The sequence below is a fragment of the Podarcis muralis genome, chromosome 8, assembly GCF_964188315.1.
Source record: "Podarcis muralis chromosome 8, rPodMur119.hap1.1, whole genome shotgun sequence".
NCBI classification, from domain to species: domain Eukaryota; kingdom Metazoa; phylum Chordata; class Lepidosauria; order Squamata; family Lacertidae; genus Podarcis; species Podarcis muralis.
The window spans coordinates 41165597-41189675 of NC_135662.1; the positions used below are offsets into that span (position 1 = coordinate 41165597).

Consider the following 24079-nt stretch of genomic DNA (forward strand, 5'->3'; position numbering starts at 1 on the left):
ACTCCATATACTGTATATTCTTTCAAAACAGAGGACTTATTTGTTTATACATTCACATTTCATCTTTCAAATGGATCTGTTCATTCACAGAGAGATTCCTACTTGCAGTGCCTTTGGGGATAATTACTGTATGCTAGACCCTAACTACTGTTCTGAAAAATGAATTCCTAGACTGCACCATGTCAGCCTAAAATTTGGAGGCTATATTTGCTTCCTCACATAATAAATAAATACTATCTGTATGTTGTAAACTAGAAATATGATAGATTTCTACTGGCAGGGAGTCTTCTCTCTCTTACTTCGAAGAGACAACAACATATGAGAATTACAATATGACCCTCAACTCCTGCAGTCTGAAATGGTATAATCTAGGAAGGAGATAACGTAGCCATCTATGTCAGAACTGTGTTTATGATTCTGGTCTGGGTAGGAATTCACAGCCGAGAACACAGGAAGTACCCTGGGGGAAAAGATAAGCACTGCTTTCTCTAACGCACACACACTAGCCCAGTTAGCACATAACATTAAGCCAAACTGTGGCTAAGCATGAATGAGCAAGCGTTCAGGTACTCAGAGCTAAGATCATGGGTGCTTTATTCTTTCCACAAAATTTCTCAGCTGCATGCCACCAACTGAGTTGTCGCAAGAAACCCACTGCTTCTGCGCTACCCAAAGCAAAGTCAGAGTTTGGCTTAGCAGTATGTATTAACCCAGGCTTGCAGTTTGTCTCCCCCAAACAAATTCTTTTGCACAGTGTTAGTTGATTTAACAGTGCAATCCTATGTATGTTTACTTGGAGGTAAGTCCCACTTTGTCAGTAAAGCTTACTCCCTAGTAACCACACTTAGAATTGCAGCTTAAACTTCTGATTAATTGAATTAAAACATGCATATTTAAAGAAATCACAAACAATTCTTTAATCAGGGCATCTCCTACTTTACTTTTTTTTATTTATTTCAGCAACTGAAATACCACTTAACACCATAGTTTTTAAGCTGTGCACAATGAGATTACAAAAAGATACAAAGATAAAATCAGTTAAAACTAAACATAAAGTAAAAAAGGCTAACTTAAGATGCCTGCTAAAGTTTTAAAAAAGTCTTCACCATGTACCTGAATAGAGGATATAAGGCATAGGCATGTATTGGTATGCATTTTTCCTACATTTGTGACTCATCAGTATTTCTTTAATGCTTTGGCATAACTGATATGCAGAATTTCTCTCTGAATCTGAGATGAAGCAAAGTTCTGCAAATGTCATATTCTACATTGCGAAAAACTGTTTTGTAAATGGGTGGTAAGGCAACACTGGAAATTCTGTATACAGAAATTAGGTTTAGATTGTCTTGGTAGTGACTGACTTTCCCCCTGCAGCTAGAATGGCTTTGTCCTACTGCAAATCCACCTGCTTAAATGGTGTATGTATAAAGATCGAAACTGAGCAAAAAAATGCAGAACACTTGACACTTGATTCAGGTAGGTAGCTGTGCTGGTCTGACGCAGTCAAAAAAAAAAAATGAAAACACTTGAGGAAGAGTGCAAATAAGAGATTCCTTTGGGATAATTTATTAGAGACCAAATTCCAGTGATGGCTTTTAATTAAGGTCTAACTCTAACATACATAAGTAGAAGGCAGAGCAGAGGAAGGGGCCATGTATTACAGGGACCCTGCTGGGGGTGCAACCTGTTTCTGTGTCCTTTATACATACAGACTGAATGGATAGCTCAGTTGGTAGAGCATGAGACTTTTAATCTCAGGGTCATGGGTTTGAGCAAGACTAGGGGCAAAGTGGACATGATTTCTACTCTTAAGTACCTGCTCATTCATGCTTAGCCATGGTTTGGCTCAGCATTACATGTGAGCCAGGTCACAATGTGTGCAGAAAGTCAGCAGTGTGGACTGTGCAACTGCTGTTTTTGTCTACTCTGTGAACCAATAGGGGCCAGCAGTTTGTAAGGATTAGGAGTAATGAAATAAAATTTCAAGAGCAGTTTTTGTTATGTGGAATGGGAAGAGGAGGCCGTTTCCCCTGTTCCCTTAAAGGCCCATGACCTAGGCTATCACCTCACCAAGAAGCTAACCAAGATATCTCAGGAATTAGAAGGGGGCCCAAGCCTACAGCCTACCACTCCACAAACATATAACAATTTCCACTCGAAATATTCTTTTCCTCTAGCTGGAGGTCAGCAATTGCTATATTCATCTCCTAGTAAAGGGCTCTGCCCTGAAAACAAACTCAGTTTCTACATTTATTTGCCTCAATGCTGAATTTCCAAGTTAAAATCACTGTTTTTCTTTTGAAGGCTGTGAGATTCATAAAATGGATTTAAACAAAATAGCCCTCATTGCTATTCTTGGTACATACCACATTTGCTTAGCTTCAGAGATGGTTTACTGAAGACAATATGGAATATATATTATTTAATAAGGAAAGAGAGATAAAGACCACAAGGGGTTACCCACATATCACTGCGGATGGTGCCAGAGGCAGCTGCACTGTGAAGGTATCCTGGCTTCCGGGCATGAATCTGCGCAAGGAAAGCCTTTTCAGAAGTTGGCGATGGAACAAGGTCATCAAAATGAGTCCGACCAAACTCAGAATCCACATTACTCTCTGTCTCACTTCCAACTTCTGTGGGAAGAAAGGCGCCAATGGTACTATGGTTGCATGAACTCTAGGAAGTTTCTCTCATGTTTCTAGCACAGACGGACTTTACACCACCATCCTAAATGGCTATAAACACACCAGTTGCATACAGTTTTTAACTAAAGAGTTTGTTTACTCATGTACTGCTGATACTCATTTTGACACATGCACAGAGATTATTTATTGTGTAGCAGGTGTGATTATTTAGTGCACCTTGACATCCCTTAACTACACAGGCATTAGGCCAATCCCCATGCTGATTCCCTTTAACCACTGAAGGGGTCAGCATGGGCACCACAGTGCCACAGCTCTAACAATAGGTTGCTGCCAAACCTTCTTATGCAAAACACTGCAGAGTTTTGGATCTCTTTTGTTACCCATGTAGCGTTAAACTATGCAACTCTGCTTCAAGAGTAAAAAATTGATTTTGTGTGTGAGTGAGTGGGAGAGAGAAAGAAACTCTGAGCGTTGCACTCTAGTTACCTTGGATGGGGGCAACTGTCTTCAACAGAATTTGCCACACATTTCTCCTTACATATTAAAAACATCTTCTACATAACATACTGTACATCTCTTTTTGTAGTCTATAAACATTATGGTTTTTTAAAAAGAGTGTTGAATGGTTAAATATTAATTCTGCTTTTAAATAATCAGACCTGAGTTCAGTTCTTTCACCAGAGAAGACATAGTGTTGGTGATTGAATCTGCTGCTACCAGCAAGTCATTCCTTAAATTTCTTCTTGAACCTGGGAAGACAAGCAAAGCTTTATGTTCAGAGGTCTCCTTACCCCTTGTAAGCTTAACAACCTAGAGGGTGTAATTAAACTGCAGTGCAGTAAATGAAAAACACATTTTAGATCTATATTCATGTAGCTTTTATGTGGACGTCGTTTCCCCTTTCCTACACCACACAGCAACCACTGCTCAGTGTTTCATCTAATGCTGGTGCCACCAATCTAGAATAAACTATAGACCAGGATCCAAAGGAATGGGATATCCAGTCTGCTTTCCATGTCACAATCAACTTTGGAAACTCAGAGGGCATTCCAAAGCAAGGTTTGATATGGTGTTGTGATCAGCCAACGAAAACAAAACCTCAGAGACTTCATGGTGCCTGCCCAAGCCCTCAAAAACCCAGCTTCACTAAACTCATGTTGGCCACTGATCTTAAACTGGTAGAACCAGGGTGGGGGATGTCTGGCCCCACAAATATTGTTGAGGTCAAGCTCCCATCATCTCCTGCCAGAATGGCCAACAGTCAGGGATAATGAAGTCCCAACATCATCTGAAGGGACACAGGTTCCCCATCCTTTCCGATATAACTTTCTAATGAGCTAGTTCCATGCTGAACACTACAAAAATAGATAACGAAAACAAACAAATAAAACACCATCCCCATTTTCCACTGAGTTAAAAACAGCAACCTGGCTTTTAATCCTTCCCATGCTTATTCTTTATTTGCTATGGATCTTCATTGCTTAAGAACCAAATACAAAATTCATATATTTTGCATTTTCTAACACAGTTTCCCAGTTTCTTACCCGCTTCCTCCTCCATTGCAAGCTTATACTTTCAGCAACTGTTTACTGCTCCAGCCCACATGCACTATCCACAAAGACTGAGGAGGGGGATCGTCTTCAGCCCAAAGCCTACATTCCCCTGTGGGCAATCTTCCAAAGACTGCATGCTGGACTGGTGATCAGGGCCAGAAGCAAAAAGCAGGCTGAGCAGTGGAGGGACTTTTAACCCTTTCTTACAGCCTTTCATTGTGGTTATATTCCAGTGGAGGCTATGCTCCAGCCACACAATTCAGAATTATCCATCCATACACCCCCATGTCTTCCCACCTTCTATCCAGGCAAGCAAGAGGCATTAGGACCCAAGGACAATACACATTCAGACAAGAGCACGGAGCACAGTCTATGAGAGATGCAGCCTGGGGAGGGTGTGTGGCCTGCAGAGAGTCCTGAGGTTCAAATACACAGCCCTGGAGGACTGCATTTGGTCCCCGGGCTCTGTATTTCATCCTCGCCTCTGCACTAAAGCAATACAGGGGAATTGGTGCTTCTAACTAAAGAATCACTTTTGTTATAGGGACTTGGAGGCCAATGAAGAGGACTCGGAGGAGTCAAGCAGCTGGCATGAGAAATTATCATGCAACAATGTGGCACATTATGAAGAAGTATAATTGCTATGGCCAGAGAATACAATGCATCTTTATGTACACTTGATTAATGGAGGATGTTGTGTCTGTTGCAGATAATCTGGCTTGTTTAGTTAGTTAGGCCAAATCTTTTCCTCATGCTTTTCATTATGGTGAAACAATACTAACTTTTTACAATTGTTTTATGCCATTAGGAATCCTCTCACTGATACCACTTGTTCTAAACACAAGCTTTTAATTAGCCTAAATCGGGGTGCCTTCCAGATGTTGCTGGAGTACAGCTCTCGTCAACCCCAACCATTGGCTATGCTTCCGGGGCTGATCTGGAGGCATCAGTTGGCTATGCCCACCTTAAATGATAAAAAACTCATTTGTAGATGACATGGCGTATGTACGACAAGGGAAGAAGTCATTGAGTTGCAGGGGCATTTCCCCCACCCCTGCTGACTATTCCTAAGCACAACCACTTTGTAGCAAAGGATGCTCTGCACAACTTACCTTGCGCAAAGGCTTCCTGCACATCTCCTCCCACGCCTGTCAGAGAGTCTTGAGGTGTGTGGGCTGGAGTCGAGCAGGCAGACGCAGATCTGATGGGCATAGGAATAGGCCGGCTGATAGTGTGGCTGGGAGAAGAGCGTGGGGAGCCTGCCCCTTGGGTCTGAAATAAAAAGGTTTGCTAAGTGGGTTAAGCACGACTTACAGCAGAGAGCGCCCCAGCACTGCCATCGCCAATTATATTCCTACTGTGCAAACAGTCAGAAAATGCCATGTCATGCTGAATACTGGGATCATCCTGATGGAAAGCGAGCACATCAGTCTCTTTGTTAGTTAATACGGTCAGGCGTGCACACTAGTAAAATAGCAGAAATGCAAAAATGTAGTGAAGTAAGACAGGAAAAATGGCCAAAAGGATCTGATAAGTTCCAGGGTTCAAATGGACATTAAAAAACCCCCATATATGGGACTTTTTTCATGGAAAATATAATGTTAACAATGTGCACAGTAATACAATACAGTCTTCTATTTTATATTACTATTATTACTGTTACTATTATATTCTGCTTAATGCCAAAATAGGCTTCTAGGTGTTTTACAAAGTATATGAGAAAAGTTACACAGATGCAGAGGTCTTTGCATTAAGAAGACCGGGAGGCTTGGATAGAATTGTTAGCTTTTCATACAGAAAGAATTGTGTTCAAAACCTAGATGTAGGAACTCCTTTCTAAAACAAATACTAGAAGTGTGGGGTCCTGAAATGGACCCAGTACTCCATGCCATCCTCATGCCCAGTGCTTCTCTGCCCTGGCTGTCTTTCAATGGCTTCTGCTTATGGTGGTGCAAGGTGGGGAAGGAAATTGCTAAGCGTGATGATGTCAGGTCACACTTTCTGCTTTAATTAAAGCTTGTTAGGAGATGATGCAAGTTATCCTTGGCTGTATGTTCAAGGCAATGCACGGTTTGGCCCTAAAATGCAGCACAAATAGCTATTGTTAGGAAACAAAACCAAACAGCAAACCCCAGCATGAGTGCATGCAAGCCTTTTATGTGAGTCTAAGGAGGATCTCTCCATCCTGGACAAAGCGTTTTAACATCAGTCATAAGAAAGACATGTAGTTGGTCAGTGAAAGTGAGCAGAACACGTCACAGAATACACAAAGATCTTATACTCATCGATTCTCTACCAGCTAATCCTGTTTTTCTCATCCCACGTAGGGAGCAGCAGCAGGTGGTGTATTGAGCCCCACCTGGTTGCCATACAGAGTTGATGAGCAGCATTCAGTGGGTTACAGGTTTTGCAGAACTGCTTTAGAGTTACGAACTCTATGCAAGGTGTGGGAATGGACTGCAGAGATAGGAGTCTATACATGGAACTAATGAGCGGTATTCAACTAAGTTTTTCTCAGGGTAGACCCATTGAAGTTTAACATGTCTAGGTTAGGGCCCTTCATTTCAATGGGTCTACTTTGAGCAAAACCTAATTGACTTTGTTTACTTTTTAGAAGTACAGTTGCTAATAGGCTCATAGTGGTAACGGGACAGCGAAAGAGGTGTGGTCCATTCTTCCAAGTTCTTTCCACAGCAACACCCCACTTTCAAGTTACCATTTTGCTCCTGATGTGGCAAAAATGTTTGGGAATCCTGGGAATTTGTAGGGAAACTGTCGCTGGGCTGAAGTGACATCTAAACTACTTCTGCTAGGCCTGGGGCTGCTCCAAGCTCAGCTCACTTACTGTTTGAGGGCTGCCAACTCCTGAGAAGAACAGTTCTGGTGTTTGGGTGGGTGGGGCCCTCAGGGCCAGGGAGAGGGGCTCAAATATTTTAGAGGGTAGAGTCCAGTGGACTCTGATATACTGGGGTAGAGCCTAGTGCAAAAACTGTCACACCAAGTGAGGTAGTGGTGTGTTTGTGGGGCGAAAGGCTTTGTCCCTTGATTTTTGGCCTTGAAACTGAGAGACCTAGGCAGATAATTGTTTTCCTTTCAGTTGCTTAGAAGAAAGGATGAATGGGGGGTAGATTGGGAGCTTGCAGAGTCGTGACAGAGAGTGGATTGTTTCAATTCTGCCCTACCAAAATTCTGAACAGGATCATGGAAGCAGGAATTGTTTCCTCAGTCCACTCTAATTCAGTAAGGCAAAGGTAAAACACAACACAACACAACAAACCTCACTGTATAGAAGACCTTCAAATGCAGCTGGGGCATTCAACTGCATTTTTGCACTAGCGCAAGGCTGGAGGGAACATCCTCAACCCCACACCAGAAACTTCTCTTTATTTCTGGATTGTGTCTCGAACCTGTGAAGTTCTGTGTCCACTCTGGAATTACTATCCCCATTTCTGGAAGCCATGGTTCCAATGTGGATTTCTGTATGGAGATAGCTCCATTCTATCCCTTAACTGCCAACCCCACAGTTTACACTATTCATTGTCTAGAATCTTGATGCCCAGATAAACACTAGTAGAGCTTGGAGAAAAGTATGGGAGCTGCTTTGGGTTCTTAGTTCTGAAAGCATCTATTTGGCATTTCTAGGTGTGTTTTTTTTAAATTTATTTTAGTCAAGCTCACACTGCTGTTATGTCTGAAAATAGATAAATCCATTTCCTGTTACAGCAGCTATAATTTAGACAATGACAATTTTAATGAGAAATGTCATCTGTATCTTCTCATTGAGTGCACTGATAAGAAACTAGCAGTAAGATACTTAAGTTTTATCTACAATCACCCTCCACTCAGTTCGGTAAAACTTAAAACAAATCTCTTCTGTTAGTCTTTGGTATGTAGCTCCCTCTGCTGGAACCTAGAGTGGCTCACAGGTTAGAATCACCAGGGTAGAAATCTATACAAAATAAAAGAGCTTCATTTCTGAACAGAAAAATCAGGAACATGGAAGACAGAAATGCTTAGTACACTAAGCAGAAAATATATAGGATAGATTTGTATATCTTTGCCCTTTATAACGGTATGCACTTATGCTGAGCTGAAACAGAGTGGGCCCCCCCTTTACAAATCTTTTCACCCCTCATGAAAAGCTCCCACTTTGCTGGCTGAACACCCTTTTGTGAAAAAGTATTCACAAATGGATGGGGTTTGGGGAAAGTGAGGAGGAGGAAAGACAGAAGGTAGATGCTCCTTTGTTCCTCCTAGTTAAATGTTCTCGACTGGTTGTGGTACAATATGGGTGGAGATGCGCAAGTGGATGTGCAGCCTGTGAAAGTAACACAGAGAAAACTGGTATTCAGATGCACATCCAAATGGGGATGTCGTCCTTTCTCACTGCATTGCTGTCACTAGTAGTCAGATGCAAAAATGTGTGGCAAAAGTTTTGCCATGCAGTGTAGTCAACTTGGATATTCCACAGCCCACTCCCCAGAAAGGTAGGACATGAATATTTTAAAATGAAAGCACAACCCTCAGTGTTGTCTGTTAGAGAAATGTGATTTTTATACTCTGGTGCCATCAGTAGCTCTATGTGATCACTGATTGGCAGGGATCTTGCACTGAAGGAGAAAGAAACCACTGAAGTTGCAAAGAAGCAGTAACATTTTGGGGCCATGATCAGGTATAACCTTCCCAACACCATAAAAATGTGGAGTGGGGAGGTCAGGATGCTTTTCACACTCCTCAAAACCTACTTTTCATATTGAAAATATCTGAGTGAAAATTCAGCATAAAACTGCAATTTGAATGTTCACTTAAATGAGTTCAGTGAGTTGGGTTCAATAAAAAAGTGGGCTCAAATCTTACATTATGAAAAGTAACAATAGTACTTTTAATGTAGATACAGTGGTAGCTTGGGTTACAGATGCTTCAGGTTACAGACTCCGCTAACCCAGAAATAGTACCTTGGGTTAAGAACTTTGCTTCAGGATGAGAACAGAAATTGTGTGGTGATGGTGCGGCAGCAGCGGGAGGCCCCATTAGCTAAAGTGGTGCCTCAGGTTAAGAACAGTTTCAGGTTAAGAACAGTTTCAGGTTCTTAACCCGAGGTACCACTGTATACCAATAGATCAGCTATGGCCCAATACTACCAGTTTTCTCCTTGTCTGTGTGCACATAGTTCTAGCTACTGCACATTGATTTCATAGCTGAACCAAGAAACAAAACTCTTTTTTATTATAGTGAGAAATCCCTCAACACTTCCTGAGCCAGTGAGAATGCTACACTTTAGTCACTTAAGAAACATTATTCCATTGGCTTCAGTGTGATTTAATGCATTTGGAAAGATAATTACAAACACAACCTTAGTGCATTTTTCAGTACAAATAGGTTATGGAATTATTTTTCAAATATTCTCAAAGCTGTTACTTGGGTTGGGGGATGGACTTAGCATTTCATCAATCTGAAGTACCTCTTCATTTTCAACTTCAAGGAGTTTGCTCACGTTCACACAATTCAATAGTTTGTGTTGGACAGCATTGAAGAGTTATTGCTCTTCATGTCAAAGATACCATTATATCAGTAGTGAGCCACAGAGATCTGTTATGTTTGTTGCTGACCTCTTAAGAAAGCCATAACAGCTGACTGTTTAAAGTACCTTAACTTCTCAGATAAAAGGTTAAAGACGTGCGAGGTAGTGTTATTTATTGGTCCAGAGCATGTAAACGCATTTCAAGCAGATGTAGTAAGCACACATTTGGATCACAGGAGCACTTCTAAGAGTTAGTGACATCTACAGAGCAAAGAACTTACTCCCTGCTTCAATTCTTCTTCCTAAAGAAAGATTGGATCATTGCAAGTCAGATGAGTCTGAGCTTAGAGTATGAGATAGGGGAGAGAGCTGCAGCTACAGAGCAGGATTGTCACCCCTTGGTCTTAAAACAGCATACTTCTGAACATCAATTTCGGGGGGGGGGCAATAATGAAGGAGAGCTGTTGCCTTTCTCTCCCAGTTGAGAAGTTTTGGAGTGACCTGGCTAATCACTGCTAGAGTACCGTAGATGGTCAGATTCATCAGGACTCTTACATTTTAAATGTTCTCACTGTACATACATAACAACAGGAGTGGCTATATAGCAACACAGCTCCAAGTTAAGAGGTGCACTCAAACCATAAAAGGGGCCAGCCTCAAATTTCCTAAAGCTTGTCATGTTGTTGGATGCAAATATATTATGTATATATTATGACCCTCCTTCCTTGGACGTTTTTATGCAGAGGATGGATGGCCATCTGTCATGGATGTTTTAGCTGAGATTCCTGCATTGCAGGGGGTTGGACTCAGACCCTATACAGGACTGAGAAACAGCAAAGATAGCTTAATAGCTCTTTTGCTGTGCACCTCTGTACATCAACAAATATACTTTGTTAAATAGGGGTAGCTAACAGGAAAAGAATATAATTTTAGCCCCTGCAGGTATTACGTTTAATGAGACTAGGCTAGTTTATGCCAGGACTGATTTTTAAAAATATGAACAAAATTCCAAACAAAGAAGTTGAGTCCTTGCCCATCTGCCCCCTCCCCTCCCCAACTGAATTTCTGTTATCAAAGGGATGCATTTCTGCACATTAGTCCCTTTCCAAATCATTTAGGCTGAAGAGGTTAACAAACAGGGGGTGTATATAATGAAATACGACAACTAGCAACAACACTCCTTAGCCCCTCAGTACTAAGTACCTGGAGAAAAGGGCATTTGGATCCACTCTCCATTGCTGCTGTTTTTGTGGAAAGAATGGTCAAATTGTAGGTTGAGAAGATAACAGCAACAACAACCCATTTGTCTGGGCAATGGGAATGATTAATATCTGAAGTTAGTGGGAGGTATTTCCCAGAACAAACATCTATGGCAGGGATGGGAAATCTGGAGTCCCCTGAGCTGCTGTTAGACTCCATCAACCCCAATCAGCATGGCCAATGCTCAGGGAAGGGTGAAGTTATAGCCATACATCATCTGGAGGGCTACAGGTTCCACATCCCTGGTCTAGGAGAGAAATCGTATAGGCATGGGAATTAAAATAGTTTACCTTTAGCAGTTTCATGAGGCCTTCTAACTGAACCATGAGTTCTCTCCGGCTTTCCTGAAGAGCTGACATCCTCTGTTCAAGCTCATCCTTCCTCTGCCTAAGAAGAAATAAGCATTTAAGATAAGGGCATGTAGCTAACCATTCCAAAGCTTCCCAGACAAATGAACATGCAGTGGAAAAGCCTGCATTCGTAATCCAAAACATGTGGTACAATGTTGCACCTGATTTCCTATGCAGGAAGTTTTTGCCCCAAGACTGCCCATGAGCACAATTCAAAACACGGAGCTTGGTTCCACTTTTGCAGCAGATGACAAGCCCTCCAGAATCTTTTCCTAGCTCACCTCTATGCTACTCCAATGCACCAAATATATATTCATTTTATTATTTGTTTTTATCTGTCTCTTATTCCAAGAAGCTCAGGACAACATGCATAGATAGTCCTTTCCTCATTTCTTAATTTGTCTCCACAACATTCCATAAAATGGGTTAGGCTGAGAGGGAATAACTTGCTCAAGGTGACCCATTCAAGAGAGGATAGGAAGCTGGCACTCCCTTGTCTAAGTTGGATACTCAATATTGATTCTCTAATGGATCAAATGTTTACCGGCTAAAAGTCTGCCTACACAAAAGGCTGACATTTCCTGAACGTCCTGGATTTTTGTCAGAATCTGCTCTCCTTCTGCCATTGCGAATTCAAGTTGGTAAAGCCTATTTAACTGTTGACTGGGTTTGGAACCAGAAGTTGCTTTTTCAATATGTGTTACTCTAGCTCTTGGGATTCCTTTCCCTGGTAATTCAGCTCTTCCACAAGGTCTCCTGATCCAGGACAAACTGATGCCACACTGCTGAGTATGATCTTGCATCTATTTGCTGATTATTTGGCACAACACATGTTGCCTCAAAGGTGCATTCACATACATGTTCATCAACAGATATAGTTTCAAACACTATACTTTTCAATGTCAGGAACATGTCCAGTGTCCTTTAAGGAGGTACTAACTTCTGGTTTTTTGGTTTCTTTTAAAGTTGAGTGTTAATTGGAGATAACATAGAGCTGCTGAAATAACGTAATGAGCACAAATCATGGTGAATGCTCAGTAAAAAAGGATGTCTGGAAGAGTCCTTACAGACATTATCTTAACTTCCACTCTCAACATCTTAGCCAATTAGAATGACAATTTTATTAGAGAACCTGGGACTGTGAAATAGCCAGTACACTGCACAAAACACTTGAGGAACAACCACATAGTCACTACTTATATTTTCATTATGTTGAGAAGCTTTCATTTGGCTATTTTGCAAATGTTGTGCAAGGAATTAAAATAAGCCCCTTTAACTGTTAATTAACTATTACTATTCTGACCGCACACAAGCTTGGACAGATACTGCTTCCTGTGACATTGCAAATTAAAATGGAGGACAGATCTCTGTTGACAAAGCTCCCTAAGGACATTCAGTGTCAATAAATTTAAAGAAAGTTATTATGCTTTTTTATCTGTGAAGCAAAATCAAAGAAATGCAAAAACAAGCACCACACACACTGGCTTACCCCTAGGATAGTGTACACAGGATTACAGCCTCAGAGAGTCAAGTAAAAATTCCAGCACTGCATAATCAAAGGACTTTTTTTTAAAAAAGTAAAACTATTTCACCCTATTTGTAGTATTTTAAAACACATTTTAGGATGGGTCTCCAAAAGGGAAACAGTTAAACTTGAACATTGATCTTGATCACTTTCTAATCAGTTCTACAACACTAATGTTGCATGTTGCTGCCATTATTTTTTTCTAGTTAGAGGAAGAGTTATCTTTTGACAACTCCATTAGTAAAACCAATAATGGAAAACACAACCTCAAAACAATATATGCTACCTGGTAGTGTGCCCCACTGAACTCAATGTGGCTTATTTCTGAGTAGAGATGTGTAAGATTGTGTTACTTTTTTAAAATAAAAAACCTCTGAAGTCATTGGCTGAATATAATATACTGTATGTACTTACCTCAGGAGCCGAAGTTCTGCCAGGAGAGTAGGATTCTGCGCTGCCTTCTCTGGAGTGGGTTGAGACGCCTGCTCATGTTCAAGTCGCAGCCTGTGAATCTCTTGTAAGATTTCTCTTACAGAAGAAGAGAAGAAGAAGAGGTAAGCCGTCAGTAACGTTTTCACTGAGGGCCCCTCTAAATGGCTCGTTTATTGGGCATTCATCCTGGCTTGTGCCTGTCCAAAAGTACATCAGGAGCCATTGGTGACAGGGGAACTGCTTCACTAACTGGCAGGTGGGTTACTGTTGCTTACCTCAAGGGAGAGGCAGCAGGGAGGTAAATATGGTGCAAAAGCACCAGCAGGAGCACCTAGTGTGTTTGCACTGTGCTGACTTCCCTGCCACCTAGCTCCTCCCTTTCTTGGTAATCAAGAGTGTCCCACCTGCCTGGAAGATAGCACAGCACCTTCACTCTCAAGTTGTGCAGCACTTCTGGATTTACCTAGTTGGACTCTATTGTACATTCTTTCTGATTTATTTGTGGGGTGGTTAAACGATGATGAGCATTTGTCCTGCATTCATTCCAATTTCTTATGGGGTGTTTATATGTGTCCTCATTAGTCAATTGTTCATCTCACACTTTTCAATGCATTTCCCCATCACTTAACAAACCACAAAGTGTCTGTTTCTTCTTTTTATGGATTTGTTGTGCTAGGGCAGAGGTTTTCAATTTTTTTGAGTCCATGGCTCCCTTGACCAACTACATTCTTTCAGTTGTACCCTTGTGGAGCTCAGGAGCCAAGTTATGTCACCCCTCCAGGCAGCCTCTGCTGCTGCCCCTGGTCTCTGAGATGCCCCCCCCCCATCCGAAAGAGAGGTACCTCTTCACACAGCCTCAAAATCTGCTCCATGGAAAAACTGAAAGCTCAGATGCTGCAACTAGGAGGTACTCTTTAAGTACAGATTGTCTCATTCCTTATTCCAAACCCAGAAACAAACAGTGGCCCTAGTGTATTATACTGCATCTATAGGTTCCCTCATGATAGATTCACCACAGTTTTGGTCAACTCTGCCTTGATACCTGATACATTTTGTTTCTATCTGCAGACATACATTTAGCTTGGAGCTAAGTTACAACAGACTCTTACCTGTTCTTATTTTCAAGTTCTGCAATAAGCTGTCTTTGTTGCTTATTAGCATCAATAGAGAATGAGATATCTGGAGCACCTCTCTGTTGTGGTTGCTGTTGCTGTTGCAGTTGCTGAAAGATAGGTTGTTCATGTCAATAGCAATGGCAAATAAAAGTATATTGTTTATAGATAGACATGCCCATCTTTTGTCCTTTTTGTATTCATACATATTAACCATATGACTGATATCATACAGCAATGCTTGTGTAATATAGGGGCTAAAGGTGTTTATTCAACTTCAATTAATTTCAAAAATTTATACCCTGCCTGATTTTCAAAGAAACTCAAGGTGGTCCATACAATACAAAAACAAAACTGAAATCCCCATCATTCCCTTTCCCCCTGCAGCCTTCTGCACACCCACAAAATGTGCTCTGGAGGGCTGAGGAAAAGAAGAAGAAAGGGAAATCCAATTGTGTGATATTGGGTGGAAGAAGCAAATACATACACCGAAGACACTGCACTGAAAGTGACTAGCAATTAACTGATTTCTGACCCACATAAATTATTTTGGCCTTCATTCCATCCAGTCACACTTCTCTCATAACCACTTGGTTAATTGACAGTATCTGTTAAGAATTTCCTCAGAAGACCTTGTGATCAGTCTCCCTCCCTGCTCCTCCTCATGACAGAAGCACTCCTTGGTTTACAACACAATCAGTAATCAAAAAGTCAGGATAATATTTGGCCATTGGCATCGTCCTCATCATTGTAGTTGATGCTCCAGCGGCAAAGCTATAGACAAGATGCACACTCTCAGCCTTGGTGAGGTACTGTGATAATTAATCTGCTGTTCCCCTCCCATTTTGAAGACAACTGAGATGAGTAACAAGGGGGGGGGGGAGAAGCTCATTACTTGCTAACTATCAATAGAATACTAGCACAGCTGAAGCAGTCCTGGCTTTATTGAACAAGGTCAGTTGGGGAATGACAACATCACAGAGGCCTGAGGCCACAGCACTTGAAACATACCCAACAAAATCTGATGAACTAATGCTCTGAATGTATTCACTGGCTGTATTTTAATCAGAATTGCACATAGGTAGCTATGGGTTCAAGTGATTTTACTGTCCCAAGTGTTTAGCAAATAAGTCATAATGAGCGTGATCACACTTTCTTCTCCTAGATGGAGAAGGTCCTCTGCTGGGTGGCACAACACCTCTGAAAAACCTCTTGAAAAACCTCTGCTTGGTGGCACTAGCCAATATTTTGTTCCACTGATGCAAGAGAACTCTCTCTACAGCAGTAGTGACTTTCCTTCAACTGTCATGTAATAATTTTCAGAGACAAGTCTCACAGTATGACGAGCATGATAAGTAGCTTTTACAGTGAGAAACTGTGCTGCACATGCAGCAATGGTGGGGGAATAATGTCTGTCATTAACTGGAAATCATGGTCTATTTTAGGGATGGCTGAGTTCTTCCAAAGTCCCCTTGGATTAGCGTGGAAATAACCTGAGCCCTCAAAACCTGGATCATTTCTCTGAGGTGATCCAAGGCCTGGAAATAGAAACCCCATCCTCAGCCTGTGATACTTGCAGGAATATGTTTTGGAGGATGAAAGGACAAAGTGAACAGTAGTGGTGATGGGGAACCCTACCTGCCGCTACGGACCCTCTTGTCCTAAGGGTATTATGTGGCAGATGGGCCTTGGATTTTGCTTTTGCCCCTGCAGTATTGCCAAAGCAGCCTCAGAGAATCAGCATTTGCTGTGATAGCAGCCAGAAATCACGTATGCTCACAGAGATGTCCGCATTTCCAATCTTCAGCTTTAAGGTGACAATCCTAAACCTCCTCAGCTGGGAGCAGGCACCACTGAATTCAGTAGGACTTCCTTCTGAGTAGTCATGTGCCTTTCGAATGGTGACTGGGAGTGGCTGCCGAGACCACATAACACCAGTCTTGAAAGACCTACATTGGCTCCCAGTACATTTCTGAGCACAATTCAAAGTGTTGGTGCTGACCTTTAAAGCCCTAAACAGCCTCGGCCCAATATACCTGAAGGAACGTCTCTACCCCCATCGTTCAACCCAGACACTGAGGTCCAGTGCTGAGGGCCTTCTGGCAGTCCCCTCACTGCGAGAAGCGAAGTTACAGGGAACCAGGCAGAGGGCCTTCTCGGTAGTGCCGCCCCTTCTGTGGAACGCCCTCCCACCAGATGTCAAAGAAATAAACAACTATCTGACGTTTAGAAGACATTTGAAGGCAGCCATGTATAGGGAAGTTTTTAATGACTGATCTTTTAATGTATTTTTAATTTTTTGTTGGAAGCCACCGGAAACCCAGCCAGATGGGCGGGGTATAAAAATAAATTATTATTATTATTATTATTATTATTATTATTGATTGCAGTGACTTCTAGACTTGTGCCAATAAATCTTTCAGCATGGCTAGAGATAGTTCCTCCTATGTAAACAAGCCTATCCCAGGGGATAGTGGTAGCTTTCCTCAACCCTTTTATTTCAGCAAGTTCAAACAAAACAAAACCACCTTCTCCTAATGAAAGCCACTTACTGATGAAGTAGTCTCAGCTGCCAGTCTTGCTGCATACCTTGCGATCAGTCTGTGCTCTTCATCTAGACGGTTTGGGCTGTCGAGCAAACTGTTGTGAGGGAAGGGCAAGCAAAAATTGGGAGAGAAATTAATATATAGGTCGAGAGGAAAATATTCCGTAACCTATATAAAAAAAGTTACATAATGGAGGTTAATAAAACTATGAATCGTGTGGACAATGTGGACAGAGGAAAATTACTCTCTCTTGAAACTCTAGCACTCAAGATCACTTCCTGAAATTCCCTGGCAGTTGAATCAGGCCAGACAAAATGAAGTATTTAATATATTGCACAATTAGCTTATGGAATTCATGGCTAAAAGATGCTGTGATATGTGCTGACAGAGGCAGCTTCAATAGGATTTGACAAAGTTCATGGAGGAGAAGTCTATCAGTGGCTATAAACCATTCCAGCTAAATGCATCTCCCAAGTTCAGGGATAGTATACCTTTAAACACCATGGGAAATACTAGAGGAGGGCAAACAGTTGCTTTTCTGGCCAGTTTTTGGACTTTCCAAAAGCATCTGGCTGGCTACGCTAGGGAAATGGATGCTGGACCTGGAGCTGATCTGGCAGGGTTTTTCTTATGTTTCCAGCATGGCCTCTTTGCCATTTTGAATTTATAAAAATCAAGTAAACTTATTTTCCTCCTTCAGGAAGCTTATCTTTGAAGGTAAAATATTTTTCTTTTGAAGATGAAGTATCTTTAATATCTTCTTTTATGTTTGATGTTATGTGAACATGTTATAACTATCTCCGAAAGAGAGCTAAAGGCACATTTGCTTATTCTTTTAGGCTACTGTGATTCAAATATATTACTGTAACACTGAACATCGAAGAAAACATTAAATATATATAACAATGAGTGGTAACTTTACAGTACAATTCTATGCACATCTATTCAGAAGTCCCATTAAGTTCAATGGCACTTACTCCTAGGTAAGTGTAACTTTAGTTACAACCCCAGGATTTTAACCCTAGTTTATTAGATTTTAAGATTCCTCGCACTGTCTTTACGGTAATGAAAGAGTACCTATAATTATGCTTTGGTGATACATAAATTAATAGATGAATTGTCAATAAATGGATTAAATTTAAATTAAACTGGTTGACAGTCCTCTTTTTATTATAATTTATTAATGGTTATTGACTGCTCAGAAGTCAGTCCTACTGAGCTCACTGATGCTTATGCTATGGTAAATGGGTATAGGATTACAGCTTAAGACTCCGTTTTTATGCTCCGTTCCATGGGGGAAAGCCCCACTGAGCACTGCGGGACTGACTTCCTGCGAAACAGAATTGTGTTGCGTAGCTTTAAGTTGAATTAGCAGTGCAAAGTCATGAATGTTTAGTCAGAGGCAAGTCCCACTCTAATGTGACCGACTCCCTGGTGTGTTTAGACCTGCAGCCTAAACTACTGATTAAATGAAGTAAAGCATGCTGGTTTTAATGTCAATAACAATTCTTTAACGAGTAGTACTCCAATTAAAAATTAATACAGTTATGAGGCATATGGGCATGTATTTGTATGAGATTTTCCTTCATATGAAACTTTTTGAGGCATTTAAATGCTTCAGCTTTGTTGATAACGCAGGATTTATCTTTGAATCTGGGATGAGGCAAAGTTCTGCAAATTTTATCTTCTACATTACAACACACTGTTTTCTAAACGCAAGGTAAGAGACCACTGGGAATTCTGTGTATGGTTTAGATTGTCTTGCTACAGACTCTCTCCCCCCCCCCCCCATGAGAATGGATTCATCTTTCAGTAAAAACCATCTGCTTAAATGGGGCATGTATAAAAACCTGAAACTGAACAAAAAATGTGAAAGAAACAACACTTGAGGAAGAGTGAAGTATTTCATTCAGGACAACTTATTAGAAGCAAAATTTTCAGTCACATAGTTTTTAATTAAGCACCGGAATATATGATAAGTTTAAGTTTAAAAAATCAATAGATTGTGTTCAAGAAAATAAGCATGGCAAGGCAGAGTAGATGAAGGGCCCACAAGGACACTGTTGGAGATGCAACCCATGTCTGTGTCCTTTATACGTACAGATACACTGTGACCACAGTGGCCTGGTTCACACACACACACTGCTAAGCAAAATCAAGGCACAGCACATACAAGCAAACATGGGGTTTCTGGGGAGAAGACAGTGGCCATGTTGATCCTCCTCTGGTTCTACTGCTGCTGCGCTGCTATAAGATAAGCCATGGTTTGGCCTAGCAGTACATCCAGAGTTAGGCTTGTGACAAATCAAGAGCAGTAAGCCCATAGAACAAACCTTGGGGAGATCAAGCCTAAGTTTGAATGTAACACTAAACCAAATCAAGGCTTAGCTCACAGCAGTGCAGCAGAACTGGAGGAGGAGTGGTGTGGTTGTGATCTTCTTTCTAGGAACCCACATATTTGCTTGTTCCCAATAAGCCATGGTTTGAATTGTGCAAACTGGGCCACTGTAACTATAAGGGAAGGGTGGAGGAGGTACAACATTGTCCCCAAGAAAAGTATTCTACTTTTTCCCATTAAGAGAAGATAGCAGTCGCAAATAAGGAAGAAAGGCTGAACCTGCCCACAGTTACCACAGAGTCTGGTGCTGAAGGCAGGATCCTTCCTTCCAAATCATCCATGCATGCCTAATCATGCCTATTGAATTGTGGGAGAAAGTAAAGGTTTCTAATAGGAAATGTGCCTGAACGGGGGTGGGGGTGGGGGTGGGGTGGGGGGTGGAAGCTGATTGTTGTCGCAAAACTGCTTCCAAATATGCTGTGAAAGGCCAGGGGTATCCCAAATCCTTGTTGTAGTGAAAAAGTCATCAGATAGGATGGAAAACCAGAACAATCCTATACATCCTCTCCTCTAGGCAAGTTAAGAGGTGACAATTCCATCACTTGTTTGCTGTCATGACAACAGAACATGTGAACATACACTTGGACACTGTGGTTGGAAGTTTGTGGGAGAAAGTAATTCTATGTATTATTTTGATATATACTTGTATAATAATATGTGGGAAAGGGCAAGGCAACAGCACTAGCTATTTCTCAGTTGATAGATTTTCTGAGACTACTAGAGTGTGCTAATTCACCCGAAGTCAACTCAGATGGCTCAAACAAATTAGTCATATCACACTTGCCTGGGAAAGGAAACAAAGACACCCACACTCCAGTAAACACAAGCCACTCTGATTTGAAGGAAAATTACTCCCCGTGCCCACATGCCAAAAATAAATGCAAGTTAAAAGTACATTTCATTTTTGAAATTTGCATGAGAAAAATGTTTATGGAACCAACACGCCTCAATTTTGGCTGATTTAAGTCATTTATGTCCCTCATGTCAGTGCAGCCCTCTGGGGACATTACTCCTATTTAACTGCAAGTATCCTTGGAGTTGTCAACTTTTCAACTGGCTGCTGTAAATACGTCTCTTAGCAGAAGGTAGATGCACCAAGATTAGCAAGTGATATTATTTCCATGCCATGAAAGTTTCAGAAATTCTGTGCATTAAACATACAACAGCAGGCTAGGGCAACTAGAAATCCATTCAATATCACTGATGCCTCCCAGACCATTTGGATGAGGCTGTACAGTATGTAGAGTTCAGAACTAATGTTATGTTAGCATCTGTGAAGATATGCTGTTTTGCTTTATTTGAGGATTTTTGTTTTGTTTTTTAGTGTTAGTATTTCATTAGGATGATAATGGCTTTTGGAAATGAACCACATGCACTGTGGAAGTATCAGTCATTGCTGCTACATGTGATCATTTGCTACCACACTGAATAGCAATCAGACCTGTATTGGATAAAGCTGTGGCTTGCATTCAAATGGCAATGGAAGATTCCCAATTGTCTCTACTCTGCATGCTCCATTACTTGTTATAAAAAGTTGCCCTAAACCTTCATCTGAGTTTGTCTCTTTGCAATTTCAACTAAATTGCTTCTGGTCCTAGTATCAGTGGACATAGTGAACAGTGGTTTTGCTTCCTTAGACTGCAAGCAGCAGATCTTTATTAGTTAGAGCTGGGAATTTTGTGGCCTCCTGTACAAAAACTTTATGGCCAGAATGCACTTACCAATTAAATGCATAACCACAGACATTAGCAGAGGGACAGTATCAGGACTGATGCCAGTCTATAAAAATTATATAATGCTCAGGAATAACATATTGCCTGAGCTCTTAAATATTCAGAACTATGCACTTCTCCACTCCCTACCACAAAGCATTATGTAATACATGGTTAGCTAATGTTAGCTAATTTTGCCTGTTAATATAATGGGAATGACTGGTGCTCTTTTCAATCAAGTATGTTAATACTGAAATCTTTGAATGTCAATATCATATGTTTTGCACTACACATTGCTTCAGTTTGAACTATAAAGGATTTCATTGTTTTTTTTACCCATCCAAACCTTCAAAAGCATTCAATTTAAGGGTTTATCATGGCACACAGTTTCTTCTCCACACTGAGCACGTGGACTCAAACTACATCTAGCAAGTGTAAACAAAAAGGAATGGGCCTCAATCTGACTGATATAAAAAACAATTGACAAGTAAATGGCTATAGCTAGCAAGAAGCATAGACAGAGCAGGATGGCTTATTATACCAGAACACTCTGTTCAGAAAATTGTTGTTGTTGTTTAGTCGTTTAGTCGTGTCCGACTCTTCGTGACCCCATGGACCAGAGCACGCCAGGCACTCCTGTCTTCCACTGTCTCCCACAGTTTGGTCAGGCTCATGTTTGTAGCTTCGAGCACACCATCTCGTCCTCTGTCGTCCCCTTCTCCTTGTGCCCTCAATCTTTCCCAACATCAGGGTCTTTTCCAGGGAAAATACCCATCAGTTATCTAACCATGCAAAAGGATATATTCACATGTCACGACGCAGGGAGCTTTCCAGTCTTACATGGAAAAAGACGTCCTTTTAAATACTGCTGAGGAAAATGTGTTTTACAGAATCCAAAACCAAGTTTCAGTCATGATCCCATACCTTAAATACTTCATGAGTGTGATGCCCAGCCTTCATTATTCTGTAGACACTATAGGGTGGACCACTTTCAACCAACCTTTTATCAACTGCTTCTGAGATCAGTCTAAGGTACAGCTCTACAGCAGCAACAGAGCAGGCAAATAAAAAGTTCTCTTATTCAACCACTGTATTTCTTCACTTGAAAAAATATTCCAAAAAATACTTGAATCTGGGCATTCTGTCCTACACACTCTAGCATGGACTAACTGATAGGGTGCTGGACCTGAGGGATTTCAGATGAAATTTCTGCTTAGCCGTGAACCCCTTGGATGCTTGGATAAGTAACTGTCTTTATCCGAAACGACTGTTTTAGGTATAAACAGCATAAAGTCAGGAAAGCAATATGCACATTAAAAGCGCAAAAGAAACGATTATTAGTAACAACCACTGCCAACAGTACAATCTGAAAAAACACCTAATTATGCTGATTACTGTAATGCTGCTTATTCATCAAGGCATTCAGATGTCACTTCCATATTAGAAAGTTGTAGATCAATATGTAATGATGAACATACACTTTATGTGAACTGAAGAGTGGTGGTCATGTGTGTCTTTTCAGTGAAATCATGTGCCTTTGACAACTGGATGTGAGAACTTTCATACAGATTTCACACAAAAAGAAACTTCAGAATATTCCTTACATATGCAGAAATTCTGTGGTGGCGCATGTAGATTGTCATCCAGTTGGTCAGTTAGTAGGATAAATGGGTCAGAGTATGTATAATATTGATAAGCACACTAATGATTGCCTTTTAGAGACTAACACAAATCAATGTGCATGGTAGTAATTCTACTGTTTGTAATATTTAACAGTGCTGAAATCCAATGGAATGAGGACCAGGCCAGTCAGTTTAGTTTCTGTGCAGTCCTTTGAGGAGTTGCATTCTGTAATGGCCTGGATTCGTCTCTAAAGTTCCCCACCAAGGTGCCCAGCCTGCACTAACCGTGAGGGGTTGTTCTGGAGCATGTTGACATACAACCCAATGAGAACATGTTCATCAGCCAGCCTGTCTGCAACATCGAGGCTATACTGTAACCTGAAACAGGGTTGGGGGGAAAAGGGTATAGTCCGGACAGACAAAGAGAAATAAACAGAGAAAGCAGGAGCAAGTAAGAGTGTGAAATGGGAATTTGTAAATGAGCAGTCAAATGTATTTTCTCTCTCTTCATAAAACAAGTGTTGAAATGGTTATCAATTCCATCCAATCAAGGTAGAACTTAGAGATATTAAGAAAGTGGGCCTGCAAGACAAGAATATCAGCACCTACATAAACTAAAGCAGCAGAGATGCTCAAGGACCATGCAGGATCTGGCCTTGGATTAGTGCTACAATGAAGCATAATTTAGAATATAAGAAACTGCTAACCTTTAGCTCAAGTACTAAGCACACTTATTTTAAAGGGGAATTCAACTGACACCAGTCAGGCGAGCCAATCTACACATGCAACAAGAAAAGCCAACAACCATGTGACACAGTTCTTAGAATGAACCATTTCAAATGATATGTAGAACACTACATGTCAGAATGCTTGCCCATGCAAAATGTTTTTTTTTGGACCTAGCAAACTAGTGGTTAGGTTAGAACACTCTCACTCAATGTGCAAGGTTTTTGTGGCTGGGTATGTTTTGATGCGAGGGGGTCGAACAAACATGTGATTTCCGCCAGAGGCATAGCTTGGGGTACGGTGGCGCACTGGGCACCACACTGTGGGGGCAGCACTTACAGCGCAAGCCACATGTCTCTCCTGGGAGTGATGCGGTGGCTCAGGTGCCTGCAGGCTCTGAGCTGCCTGAAACAGCAACGTGGGGCTTGCGTCTGCCCTACAGCTGAGGGGGAGGCGGCCTCCATGAAAGCTCCACTTGCCCCACCCTGTGGGCAGCTCGTGCCACCCCAGGCGCCCAAGCAGGTACGACACCCCTGATTTTCCCAATACAGAATGAAATGCTACAGTCCTAGGAACTGTGCACTTCATTATCTTTCGATCTGTATAGATTGGCTCTTAGGACTGAAGTGCAAAATTTAACTACACATACACAAATCTACATCAAAATGTAGAATTAT

The 24079-nt window shown here is 41.3% G+C and overlaps 1 protein-coding gene across 25 annotated transcripts in view; it reads right to left on the bottom strand.

The window, feature by feature from the left end:
* The window catches only part of DTNA (dystrobrevin alpha), a 186259-nt gene that overhangs the window by 8545 nt on the left and 153635 nt on the right, over positions 1 to 24079 (bottom strand). For 16 of the 25 annotated variants that reach the window (XM_077933046.1, XM_077933048.1, XM_077933049.1 and 13 more), the window contains 9 exons: positions 22962 to 23054; positions 16951 to 17038; positions 14396 to 14508; positions 13269 to 13382; positions 11270 to 11366; positions 10001 to 10021; positions 5311 to 5470; positions 3305 to 3394; positions 2465 to 2633 (listed from right to left, as the gene is read on the bottom strand). In XM_077933046.1, coding sequence (XP_077789172.1) covers positions 2465 to 2633; positions 3305 to 3394; positions 5311 to 5470; positions 10001 to 10021; positions 11270 to 11366; positions 13269 to 13382; positions 14396 to 14508; positions 16951 to 17038; positions 22962 to 23054 — 945 coding nt within the window. The remainder of the gene's footprint in view (positions 1 to 2464; positions 2634 to 3304; positions 3395 to 5310; positions 5471 to 10000; positions 10022 to 11269; positions 11367 to 13268; positions 13383 to 14395; positions 14509 to 16950; positions 17039 to 22961; positions 23055 to 24079) is intronic. The other 9 variants (XM_077933047.1, XM_077933063.1, XM_028737054.2 and 6 more) reach the window with 3 other exon arrangements.